At 31.0% G+C, this 11,821-nt stretch overlaps 2 protein-coding genes across 2 annotated transcripts; both read left to right on the top strand.

Annotated features, from left to right (window-relative positions):
* The first annotated feature begins 451 nt into the window (after positions 1 to 451).
* XBCP3 (xylem bark cysteine peptidase 3) lies at positions 452 to 4,441 on the top strand. Its single transcript, XM_039029670.2, has 5 exons — positions 452 to 1,226; positions 2,076 to 2,311; positions 2,530 to 2,670; positions 2,759 to 3,190; positions 4,000 to 4,441. Exons 1-5 carry the CDS (start codon positions 821 to 823, stop codon positions 4,078 to 4,080), a joined length of 1,296 nt encoding a protein of 431 aa, XP_038885598.1. The 5' UTR covers positions 452 to 820; the 3' UTR covers positions 4,081 to 4,441.
* Positions 4,442 to 8,893: 4,452 nt separating this feature from the next.
* On the top strand, positions 8,894 to 10,105 carry LOC120075233 (thioredoxin H-type-like). The gene is made up of 3 exons (XM_039028446.2): positions 8,894 to 9,035; positions 9,482 to 9,604; positions 9,743 to 10,105. Exons 1-3 carry the CDS (start codon positions 8,949 to 8,951, stop codon positions 9,902 to 9,904), a joined length of 372 nt encoding a protein of 123 aa, XP_038884374.1. The 5' UTR covers positions 8,894 to 8,948; the 3' UTR covers positions 9,905 to 10,105.
* The last annotated feature ends 1,716 nt before the right edge of the window (positions 10,106 to 11,821 follow it).

The following is an 11,821-nucleotide window of genomic DNA, read 5'->3' on the forward strand; positions in this document are numbered from 1 at the left end:
TAGTAGTTCAAAAAACTTGATATATATACACTAAAATCAAAGATAAACTACTTTTTTAATCTCGATTTTTAAAGAATAGGTGCATTCTATTTTCGAGTTTTCAAAACATATTTTTTTAGTTCATGACTTTTTAGAATAGATCCATTTAGTCAATGAGTTTTTCAAATGTATCTTTTTAGTCTCCAAATTTTTAAAAATGGGTTTAAAATGTTTATGAACCACTTTTTATTTTCACTTTATATAATTATATGAAATTTTGAATTACCAAAATATATTTAAAAAATAATTTTAGAAAGAGGAGGTAATCTTTAAAAAATAAGAAATAAAAAATGGGTGCACAAACTTTTTAAAGATATTTTAAAAAATTCAGGAACTAAAAATTACTTATGAATTAAATGAAACTATTTTAAAAAATTCAAAGATTAAAGATAGATTTAAAAAATTGAGGATCAAACACATCTATTCTTTCAATTACAAAGACATAAAAGATAATTTTCTGACAAAATCAGTCATATATTTTTAATCAAAAACAAAACTTGTAGATAATTGACAATAGTGTATACTTAGGAATTCAGTACAAACATTTTAAGATCATTCTCGAAAATATTGCAAATAAAATAAATTCGCACGATGTAAATGTAGTTCCTGTTAGAGATTGGGCTCTTGTCAATTGCCGATTGGTTCGGACTCTGTTCATCGAAGATCGAGTACCCAATCCTCTGTCTATTTCATCGCAGCCATCTACGGCGGCCGTCTTTGGGATGCCATCTTGCCGGCGATAACCCATCACCGCCGCGCTCATATCTCGACAAGGGAAGGGATGGGCAACTTCAGCTTCCATTTTCTGACTGTCTTTCTCCTTCTTCTTCGCCCTCTTTCTGCTACTTCTAATGTTTCGGAGCTTTTCGAAATCTGGTGCACAGAGCATGGGAAATCGTATTCCTCCGCCGAAGAAAAGCTTTACCGGCTAAGTGTGTTTGCCGATAACTACGAATTTGTTACTCATCATAACAGTTTGGGTAATTCTTCTTATACCCTTTCTCTCAATTCTTATGCTGATCTTACCCACCATGAGTTTAAGGTCTCTCGCTTGGGTTTTTCCTCTGCTTCGCGGAACTTGCGGCGAGTTCCGCCGCAAGAACCCTCTCTTCCACGGGATGTTCCTGATTCGTTAGATTGGAGGAAGAAAGGGGCGGTGACTGCTGTTAAGGATCAAGGAAGCTGTGGTATGTTTATGTTCTGTTTTTTATTTTTTGTTTAGTGATTTATCTTGAATTCGATTGAACTACTCTGTTTTCTGCCGCGGATGTGGGTATCTGGGCTAAAACTTTAGGGTCAATTTTGACGATCGATGCGTACAAATGGGATTCTCCTGAAATGGCATCATTTAGCTTTTGAATATATGGTCGTCTCTCACAAAAAGGAACGAAGAAGTCAATAGAAGGGGAAAACTGCTTTTGTTCCTTAATACAAAACATCATTGTTTGGACATATGCGTTTAAACATTTGCTTTTTTTTTTATGCATTGATTTCTTTTTTTCGTTTTTGATCATTTGGGTTTTCCGAATTTGGCATATATCTTGCTAGTTAGATGCCATTGCCTAACTTTTTGAATTTTTTCCGTCCACTCTTCACTTTTTTCCGCCATGTATCATATCTCACTCTTGTGGGAATGTTTTGAGAATATGTGTTAGATGATTGGCTATAATCCCATAACTTTTTTTTTTTGGTTTAGTGATAGTTTTTAGATGGTTTGAGGAGATAATGTTGCAAATTTAATATTTGAGCCAACATATAAACTAGAGTGTTAAAATTGTATTAAATTATTAATGTTAATCTAGTGTTGTTTAGTTTTGGTTCTAACGATGATTTTATCATATAGCATGGTGGTGATCACCAAGGTAGCCAAGTTGATTCCAAAGTTCTTTCTTCATTTTCATCTCTTCATGTTAGACTCGAGTTATTTTTCATTTAAAAAAAGAAGAAGAAGAAAAAAAAGCCTCTAGTTATTTGGAAGCTTTGCTCATCATCATCAGATTGGGAAAAAACTGATGCCTCTCATTTTCACTTTTCAGGTGCTTGTTGGTCTTTCTCAGCTACGGGAGCCATTGAAGGGATCAACCAGATTATGACTGGGTCTCTTATTAGTCTCTCTGAACAGGAATTAATTGATTGTGACAGATCTTACAATTCTGGCTGTGGAGGAGGATTGATGGATTATGCATACCAATTTGTGATCCAGAACCATGGGATTGACACTGAGAATGATTATCCTTATCAAGGGCATGATGGATCATGTCGTAAGGACAAGGTAATATAATCCATCTCTCATTCATGTCTTCCTAATAGATTCACAATATTAATAAACCATGTTATGGAAGGGGGTTTTATTTGTAAAGATGCTACTTTAAACATGGAATAAGCATGGAAATGTGAATTATAATTCTTTATCAGGGTGCTCTCTTGGGACCCTTGCGGATAGGAAAATGTTGTTTGCTGACTTGCATTTTATGTCTATTGAGCTTGCAGCTGAAGAGGAATGCTGTCACCATTGATGGCTATACTGATATTCCTCCAAATAATGAGGGAAAATTACTGCAAGCTGTAGCAGCTCAGCCTGTGAGTGTTGGTATATGTGGCAGTGAAAGAGCCTTTCAATTATACTCTAAGGTTGGTCCTATTCTCAACTTCCATTTGATGATTCAACCATATATAAATTTATAACTAAAATCCCCAGTTGTATTTACTTGCTTGGTAGGGAATTTTCTCGGGTCCGTGTTCTACTTCTTTGGATCATGCTGTGTTGATTGTAGGATATGGCTCGGAAAATGGAGTTGATTATTGGATTGTGAAGAACTCGTGGGGTAAAAGTTGGGGAATGGATGGTTATATGCTCATGCAGCGCAACAGCGGCAGTTCGGAAGGTGTTTGTGGAATCAATATGCTTGCTTCATATCCAACTAAAACCAGTCCTAACCCTCCTCCCTCCCCTCCTCCTGGTCCAACAAAATGTAGTATTCTTACTAGCTGTGCTGCTGGGGAGACCTGTTGTTGTACAAAGAAATTCCTTGGCCTTTGTTTATCTTGGAAATGCTGTGGATTGAGCTCTGCTGTATGTTGCAAGGATGGTCGTCATTGTTGCCCCTTCGATTATCCCATTTGTGATACTGACAGGAACCTATGCCTCAAGGTTTGTTTTTTTTTCTTCTTCTTTCGATATGGTACACTGTACTTGAGATGAAAATATTCTTCTACTCTCATAAGTTAGAACTAGCTCGTTTCGAGGATTTATTATCTTAATGTTGATTTCTCTCTTCAAACAAGTTCCATCATCTGGAAATTGATCCATTTGCATAAGTACATGTTAGAGAAGAAAAAGGAGAAAGAACACATTACAACTTGCCTACTTAGGGTGTGATGTAGCTGCCTGTATAATGAGTTCAGTAATGACACTTTATTTCCTGATGAACTTTTTTTTTTAAAAGCCAAATTTTCATTTAGAAAGAATAAAAGGGCAGACAAAAAGAGCCTAACAAAAGGCAAGGGGAAAAAGAGAACCTAAAAAACTACAAAAAGTGGCTCCAATCTCACAATGAAAGCAAGATCTTAGTTACAAAAGAGTTTACTAACCAACGCCTGTGACGAGGACTTAAACTTAGCTCCCTCCCGTACATCCTCACTCGATCTCTCCATTTCCTAGAAGTGCATCCAAATACTCCAAAAAACAGCAAAAAAGAATTAGCTTATCGCAAAACTTTACATTCTCATGAAAAGGCAAACTCAAGAGCACTTTTACCTGATAGACAGTTGTTACACTTACCGAACGCTCACCCATTTACACGTGTGAATCAAAAAAACCATAGCAACGTTACTTCTAGCAAATGAACATTTTCCATGAATGTATCATTGAAGTAACTATATGTCAGAAGTGTTTCCTTTTCTTTGTTCTCTCTGTATACTGTCCATATTCTAGACTAACAGTTCATATCATCTGGGCAGCGAACGATGAATGGTACAAGAACAGAAGCACTTGAGAATGGGAGTTCTTCGGGAACATCTCGTAGTTGGAGCTCTTTCTAAGGTTTGGATTCTGTGAAATGGCTTCATTTATAGAACGAATAAAGGCTGCCATTTCTGTTACCACTGTGTTCTACAAGCTTTTAGCTACATTTGAAGTCTAAAGGGGTTCAGTCTGAGAGGTTCCTTGAGTTGTTATCATCACATTGTAGTTTAAGAGCAGGTTTCTTTTGTCATTAGCTTTCTGCTGTGGTCCAAGAACTTCCATGGATTAGCTTTGGAGGCTTCTTACCTTGGCCGAGGCCGGAGTTTTATCGGGTTTTGGCTTATCATTTCCTTCAGGTTTCTGGTCAGATTGCTACCTTTTCAGGTTCTTAAAGTTGTATTGGATTATATCTTTAAATATTATGGACTGATTAGGATCTATGGGGTTAGTTGTTGCTTGTTACCTCTTTGAGAACTTTGGTTCATTTATTTGCGGTCCCAAACGCTCCAATATAGTTTGATGCTCTTTTATTCTGTAAATATTGAAGGAACTTGTGCTTGCTGCTTAAGCACTTTTGTGAACCGTCGTTCATTCGAATTTGGTAGTAACATAAAGTGTTATTGGAAAAGGTCAAAAACACCTTATGAGATGCTTTTAGGGCACATTTCTATTGATTCTCTAAGATGCTTAAAAACACTTTTAATGCTTTCAAAAAGTACTTTTAATAGTGTTAATTGATTGCTTTCATTAGAGTACTTTAGTTAAAATTTGAGTGATAAAAGTCTTATTTTCCTCCAGGAAAAAGACTTTTAAAGTTTTCAACAAAGAAAAGTACTTTAAAAATCTAAATACAGGTAGAAAACACTTGGAAGTTCATTGAAAGGACACTTTTTGACTAATTTTCTTCTAGAAATCCTTGTATAATAAGCATTTCACTAGTCTTTAATGCAAAACAATTATTACACTCTCATTCCATCAGAATTTTCAAACTCCTGGAATATGAATTTAACTAATTGGTGTCTTTGGTGTTTTGTAAAACTTTTTTTTTTTTTTTTTACTATTCTAAAAATATTTCAAGTATTTTTCTTTTAAATTATAATTGATTGGCTTGTTAATTTTAACATTAATATGTATGCTGAAAATTACTTTAAAAAAAAAAAGAAGAAACAAAAAATTAATACCAAGAGATTAGTTTTAGAACGAGAGAAATTTTGAGGTACTTTGACCACATTTAGTTTTAGGAAAATTATTTTAAATAGCAAATGGCGAAAATATTTACAAATAATTCAAAATATCATCGTGTATCTACAACAGACCGTAATAGACTACTATTTATATTTATCATGATAGATAGACATATATAATATTTATCGCGATTGAAATTTTACTATATATATAAATATTTTAGTTCATTTTCAGAAAACAACCCTTTATTTTATGGTTTTTTTTTCTTGATGTAATACAATAAATGGGATAGGAGATTTGATCTTCAAGCTTCTGGAGAGGTACTGCATGTGAATTGTTGTTCAATTAGGTTGACTTTTGGATTTTTTTTTTCCATTTATCTTTCATTTCTTACAAATTTAAAAGTCACATCCAAGAATGCAAACGGAATATAATTAGTGGCATTTAAAAATTAGTTTTTTTTTCAGCTTATTATTTAATGAATATTCTCAAATAAAGTCCTTATCTCCAAGAATATATTGTAGTGGCAAATAAAAATTAGTTTTTTTTTTTAGATTTATTATTTATCGAAAATTATTTTACTCAAAAAAAAAAAAAAAAAAAAAAAAAGAACATTCTCGATTTCTTTTGGCACAGGAAGAGGATCCAACCTCCCGGGAGACAAAATATATGTCAATTATAAGGTTAAATTGATTTTGCTCTTATATATATATATATAAATAATTATTTAGAGTAGATTTTTCCCCTTTTAAAAAATTTACACGTTAATGGACCCAAATTCACACGTGAGAGAAGCCCACACCAAAACCTACCAAATGATCGGCCTATTTTTCACACCTTTCGTTTGTCCTCATTGAGAAATTTTCAGTACTCTCACTTTTGTTTTATTAATTAATATTAGCAAAAATTGTCATTTTTTATATATATATATATATATATCATATCACTTTTAAATGACATGATGTAACTTACTAGCATAGTATTGAAATAAACTTTTTTATAGGCTATAACACATAATCCAATGCATTTGGCTTTTTCCCAACCTATCTCCAGTCTCTTCGTATACTCATTTGAGTTTATATATTATTAGGAGTGATTTTGGATCAAAAAGTATAATCGAGAAGGTCGGGAAAATAATAAAATTTGGACCAAAAATAGCACCCTAAGCCTAAAATAGACTTAGGGAAGAGGGTTAGTTCGTACCAAAGCTCAAATTTATGTACTCGACTGAGATCAACCTTAGCAAAATAGCTAATAAGCATGTTTGATATGCCCAAACCCAAAGCTTCATCATAGGACCAAAGTGGGCCTAGGGAGAGATGGTCGGCCTCAATCAACCTTAGCGAAACATGAAACCATGCTCGCCCTTTTACGGGATAGGTTACTTAATCATCCTAAAGTGACTTTGGAACCCTCGCAAAAAAAAAACTAGATCAATCGGTCGATCACCTCTATAAATCCATAATTATAGTTTCACATTAGGTAACTTGAGTTCCACTCTCAAACTCTTTAGTTTTCACATTCTTTTATTCTCTGACTTAAGCATTGGAGTATGTGTGACAAACATCACACGCGTGCGAAATAAATTTACTGTTAGTATCACGTGAAGGTAATGTGCATTTTTCCTATTCAAAATTTGACGTCAACATAGATTATATACTACCAATTGGTCAATGGTGTAATTTTATGCTTTTAGCCGTAGTTTATTTTTGTTCCGATCCTTTACAATGTCTAATTTTCCATTTTTGTTGAGCAAAGGGCATCAGACAACATTAGAAGCTTTTTTTTGCTAGCAAATTCTCTTTTAACGAAAAATTATTGTCGGGAGATATATAAAAATAATAATTAAACATTGAAATAATTTGAATTAGTTAGACTTAAAAACTAGCTTAATGGAAGTTCCTTTGTAATTTTTATTATTTGCATAATATATTTTGAACAAGTCTTTTTTGTTGTTGTACTAAAAAAAAAAGACTAATTTAGGCTCCATTTGATAATTATTATATTATTATTTTTTTAATTAAGCATACAGACACTAATTTTATCTTTAAATTTCTTACTTTGTTATCTGTTTTTACTAATAGTTTAAAAAATCAAGCCAAATTTTGAAAACTTAAAAAAATAGTTTTATTTTTGGAATTAGGCTAAATATTCAACTATTATATTTTAAAAATATACAAATTAATATAAAAAATAGGAGGAAATAGGTTTAATTTTCAAGAATAAAAAACAAAAAGCAAAACGATTACCAATTGTGGCCTTAGTTACTTTTTTTTCAAATCTAAATTACTTTGTTATCTGTTTTTACTAATAGTTTAAAAAATCAAGCCAAATTTTGAAAACTTAAAAAAATAGTTTTATTTTTGGAATTAGGCTAAATATTCAACTATTATATTTTAAAAATATACAAATTAATATAAAAAATAGGAGGAAATAGGTTTAATTTTCAAGAATAAAAAACAAAAAGCAAAATGATTACCAATTGTGGCCTTAGTTACTTTTTTTTCAAATCTAAATTACACATATTCTACGCATAATGTGTTTTAGTACAAAGTTGTGGCTACATTTAAAAAATTATAATTATAGTGTTATATTGACACTTTTGTATACAAAATTAGATTAACAAAAATTGTAGAATTTAAAACAGTGAATATATATATTTGAAAATATAAAGACTTAAATGGATAAAAAAAAAATGAAAACATTAAGACTATAATAAACCTTTTGAAAGTAATTTAGAAACCACAATGAACATGAATTTATAATAAAAAATTAAAATATAATTTAAACCTTTTATTTACCTATTACTAAACAATTTCAATACTTGTTTCATTGTAGTCTCTAAAATTTTGAATGTCCCATTTCAATCTCTCAATTTTGCTTAAAAAATCATTTTAGTCATTGTTTTAATTTAATCAAATAGATAAAATGGCATATTAAATATCTCATCTAAATTCAACATCTTATTTTGTTTTATTTATTTCATTTTTTCCTGACCTCAACTATATTTGGAGTAAAAACTTTGGAACTTTTAACTTTTTTTTTTTTTTAATGAAAATATGTGTCTTGAATTAAACTTTTTTTTACACTCTTAAAATGTTTTTTTTTAAATACGTCTTAAAATAGTTAAAGATTTAAAAATATTTTTGGTCTCTAAACTTTTGTGAAGTAATGTAGTCCATAAACTTTGGTTTGTAACGATTTAGTCCATATATTTTCAATTTTGTAACAATTTAGTCACTGAACTTACATAAGAAATAAATGATTATAGACTAAAATTTAGTAACTAAACGATTACTTTTATAAAAAAGTTAGAGATTGAAAATGGTTTTTATCATGTTTAAACCCTATGAAATAGGGTTGATCTCAAATTCTAGAATTAAGTTTGGATTTATTCTAGATTATTAAAATAATCAACCGACGTAGGCCAATGACAATGTGAAAATTGACATTTAAAAATAAAAATTGAATTCAAAGTCTTTATTTTGTATTCTTTTTGCTTTATTTATTTATTTATTCAAAGTCTTTATTTATTTTCCCATTTCCATTGGGGAAAACGCATTATTAAGGAGAAAATGCATTCACATTATTCATCCACACGGTTAGCCCGTAATAAAAGTCAAACGTAAGGGTACTTTGGTAAAAATGCATTCCCACCCTTCTATATAAGCCCTCCTCCCCCTTATCGTCTCTGTTCATCGCTTCTTTTTCAAATACAGCGTAGACTTTTGCAGAAGAACACAGATTCTTGGTTGAACCAATGGCTGAAGAAGGGCAAGTGATTGGAATTCATAAGGTTGAAGAATTTGATACGTTAGTCAAGCTAGGAAACGAAGCGGGTAAACTGGTATGATTTTCGCTTTTTAGTATCCTCCATTTCTACTACTTGATTCATTTCTATGTGATTTCGATGAAATTTTGGATCTGGTATGTAGGTATATCTGAACATTTTTCATGTCTCAACGATTGTTGTTGCATTATCATTGTTATTGTTGGAGAATGTTCTGTTTAATGATTTGGGAAAACTCGCCATCGATTCGTTAGGGTTTCTGATAGTTACATATGACTGGGTCTAGTTATTAGTTCAATTTCTTCAGATTTGACTAGTTATTAGTTTAATTTCTTCGGACTTAAGGACTTATGGAATGTTTTGAATTAATTTTTCTCTGTTATTCGTTTTGTGACGTTTTAGAACAAGTCTTTGAACTTGATGATGCCATAAGCAAAACTTCACTGTATTATATTTAGTTTCAGATCTATAATTCCTAATGTTTCTAAAATTTTGTTTGCTAGATTGTGGTGGATTTTACTGCTTCCTGGTGTCCACCATGCCGTTTCATTGCTCCAATATTCGCAGAGTTGGCTAAGGCGAACGTCAATGTCATTTTCCTGAAAGTGGACGTCGATGAAGTTAAAGTAACGAAATTTAAGCCCTTTTCAGCCTACCGTATTATGCCCTCTTTGTTGCTTCGGGAAATTGTTGATACAATGGAATGAGACTGTTTTGTTGAGTTGTTCCTGTTTTAACAAACAATGGCTCCTGTCTCTTTGCAGGAAATTGCTGAGAAGTACGGGGTTAATGCAATGCCGACCTTTGTTTTCCTGAAAGATGAGAATGAAATTCACAGGATTGTGGGTGCTGACAAAGTGCAGCTGGGGAATAAAGTAGCTGAGTTAGCCCGTTCAGCGGCTGCTTCTGCTACTTCTAGTGCATAAATGGTCACCTTGGAAGATCTTTCTCTCTCTTCTTATTATTATGGTGTATTAATGATTCTGGTTTCGGGTTTGTTCTACTTGTGGATTTCATGACATTGTGTCTGAGATGTTTACTTTGTTTAATGAATGTTTGTAGAACAATAAATGTATAATAAGATTTAACATATATGATAAATTAGCTGTTTGAGCTTTTGAATTCAATTCAGTGGTGGCTTAAAAGTTTAGAGATGGCTTCTTTTGTGTGGGGACATAAGAAAAGTAGTTTACTTTTGCTTTACTCTCTCTTTTTTCCCCTTAGCTTTAGGAAAGTCTTCATGCTGGGAAGGGTCTTAAGACTTATAAGTTTTGTGGTTGCTTGAAATTCTCGTATTTTGTTCTTGGTTGTCCATGATGTGTTGTGCTTGATCAGGATAGATAAGATCTGAAATTTTGGAGACTTGTCCCTTTCTGGTCAAGATTTAGGGGACCTTTGATATGAGGAAATGGGATGAAAGGAGGAAAAGAATGAATAGGTGTCTGCATACTCTTGGAATAAAGTTAGATGTCTTTCAAGGTGGGGTATTGGAATAATTTATTCCTAAGCATATTTTGTATCCAAGACTATATACATTATGGTTTCTTTTCCTTTCATTTTTATGTTCCAATCTTTTTAGCCAGTAATATTTCAGTTTTATTTCATTACATATTAAATTTAAGATTTTTCTAATGTATTTTGGTCCTAGGGTCTTTTAGGCTTCAAAAAGAGACTTCTCAAGGAATGTTGACTAAATTGTTTAGGCTTCGTTTCGTAACTATTTGAATTTTTGTTTTTAGTTTTCGAGTATTATGCATGCCTACAAGCATTCATTCTACCTCTAATTTTCTTGATTTGTTATATTCTTTTTGTAGATGGTTTAAAAAATCAAGCCAAATTTTAAGAATTAAAGAAATAGGTTTTATTTTATAACCATTTGATTTTTTGTTTTTGTTTCTAAAAATTAAGCGACACTACTTTTTGTTGTTATCTATTTTTTACCAATGGTTTAAAATACAAGCCAAAATTTGAAAACTAAAAAAATAGTTCTTAAATAATTGTTTTTGTTTTTGAAATTTAATTAAGAATTCAACCATTGTATGCAAATCATGTAAGAAATGGGATGAAAATAGACTTAATTTTTAAAAATGAAAAATAAAAAACAAAACAATTACCGAATGTAGCTTTTTAAAAACTTGTTTTTGTTTTGGAATTTGATTAAGAATTCAACCATTATAATTAATAAATATAAAAATCATTATAAAAAATAGAGAAAAAATATGTTTAATTTTTTTAAAAAAATAAAAACAAAAAATGGAATAATTTTTTTTTTTTTTTTTTTTTTTTTTTTTTTTTTTTTTTTTATCAAACAGGGTATTAGCTGACAGCTGTCAATATTATAATAAAAATTGTCAACTTATTACAAAGTATTTATGGGTACAAATAGGTTAAACATTTAAGATATGAAGCAACTAAAAGTATTATAAAGATAAACACTTTGAAATATCTTTTAAAATGTTAGAAGGTTGTTCCTTTTTAAGTGGTACCAATCTATTTATAAACCTTTATTCCGAATAGAAAGAGTGATTTGAAATTGAACTTTATTGTTATTGTTTATAAAGGATTCTTAATTCACCATATTAGGTATTAATAGCCCTATCAATCTATATAACTAATCCAACTTAAGAACAAAGAAAACTCTTCAATTTTGTACTCATATGAGTTTAACTTAACAGCTTAGACATTTTTGTTTTAAAAAATCGTATGTAATTGTAAAAAAATTAATAATAATAATAATAATAATAATAATAGTAATAATAAATAATCGTGGCCGAATTCCAGCATCCTCTTTTTCTTCAAGTGGACAAGGTTTTTTGTCCTTATTTCCCCAGTGATTTTAATTG

The sequence above is a fragment of the Benincasa hispida genome, chromosome 4 (genome assembly GCF_027475165.1).
Source record: "Benincasa hispida cultivar pf3 chromosome 4, pf3_genome.v1.1, whole genome shotgun sequence".
Classification (NCBI taxonomy): Eukaryota; Viridiplantae; Streptophyta; class Magnoliopsida; order Cucurbitales; family Cucurbitaceae; genus Benincasa; species Benincasa hispida.

Coding starts and splice junctions, on each gene's coding strand:
- XBCP3 (XM_039029670.2), top strand. CDS start 821: ATGGGCAACTTCAGCTTCCATTTTCTGACTGTCTTTCTCCTTCTTCTT. Junction 2,312..2,529: donor GATCATGTCGTAAGGACAAG/GTAATATAATCC, acceptor TTGAGCTTGCAG/CTGAAGAGGAATGCTGTCAC. Junction 3,191..3,999: donor ACAGGAACCTATGCCTCAAG/GTTTGTTTTTTT, acceptor TCATCTGGGCAG/CGAACGATGAATGGTACAAG.
- LOC120075233 (XM_039028446.2), top strand. CDS start 8,949: ATGGCTGAAGAAGGGCAAGTGATTGGAATTCATAAGGTTGAAGAATTT. Junction 9,036..9,481: donor GAAACGAAGCGGGTAAACTG/GTATGATTTTCG, acceptor TTTGTTTGCTAG/ATTGTGGTGGATTTTACTGC. Junction 9,605..9,742: donor TGGACGTCGATGAAGTTAAA/GTAACGAAATTT, acceptor GTCTCTTTGCAG/GAAATTGCTGAGAAGTACGG.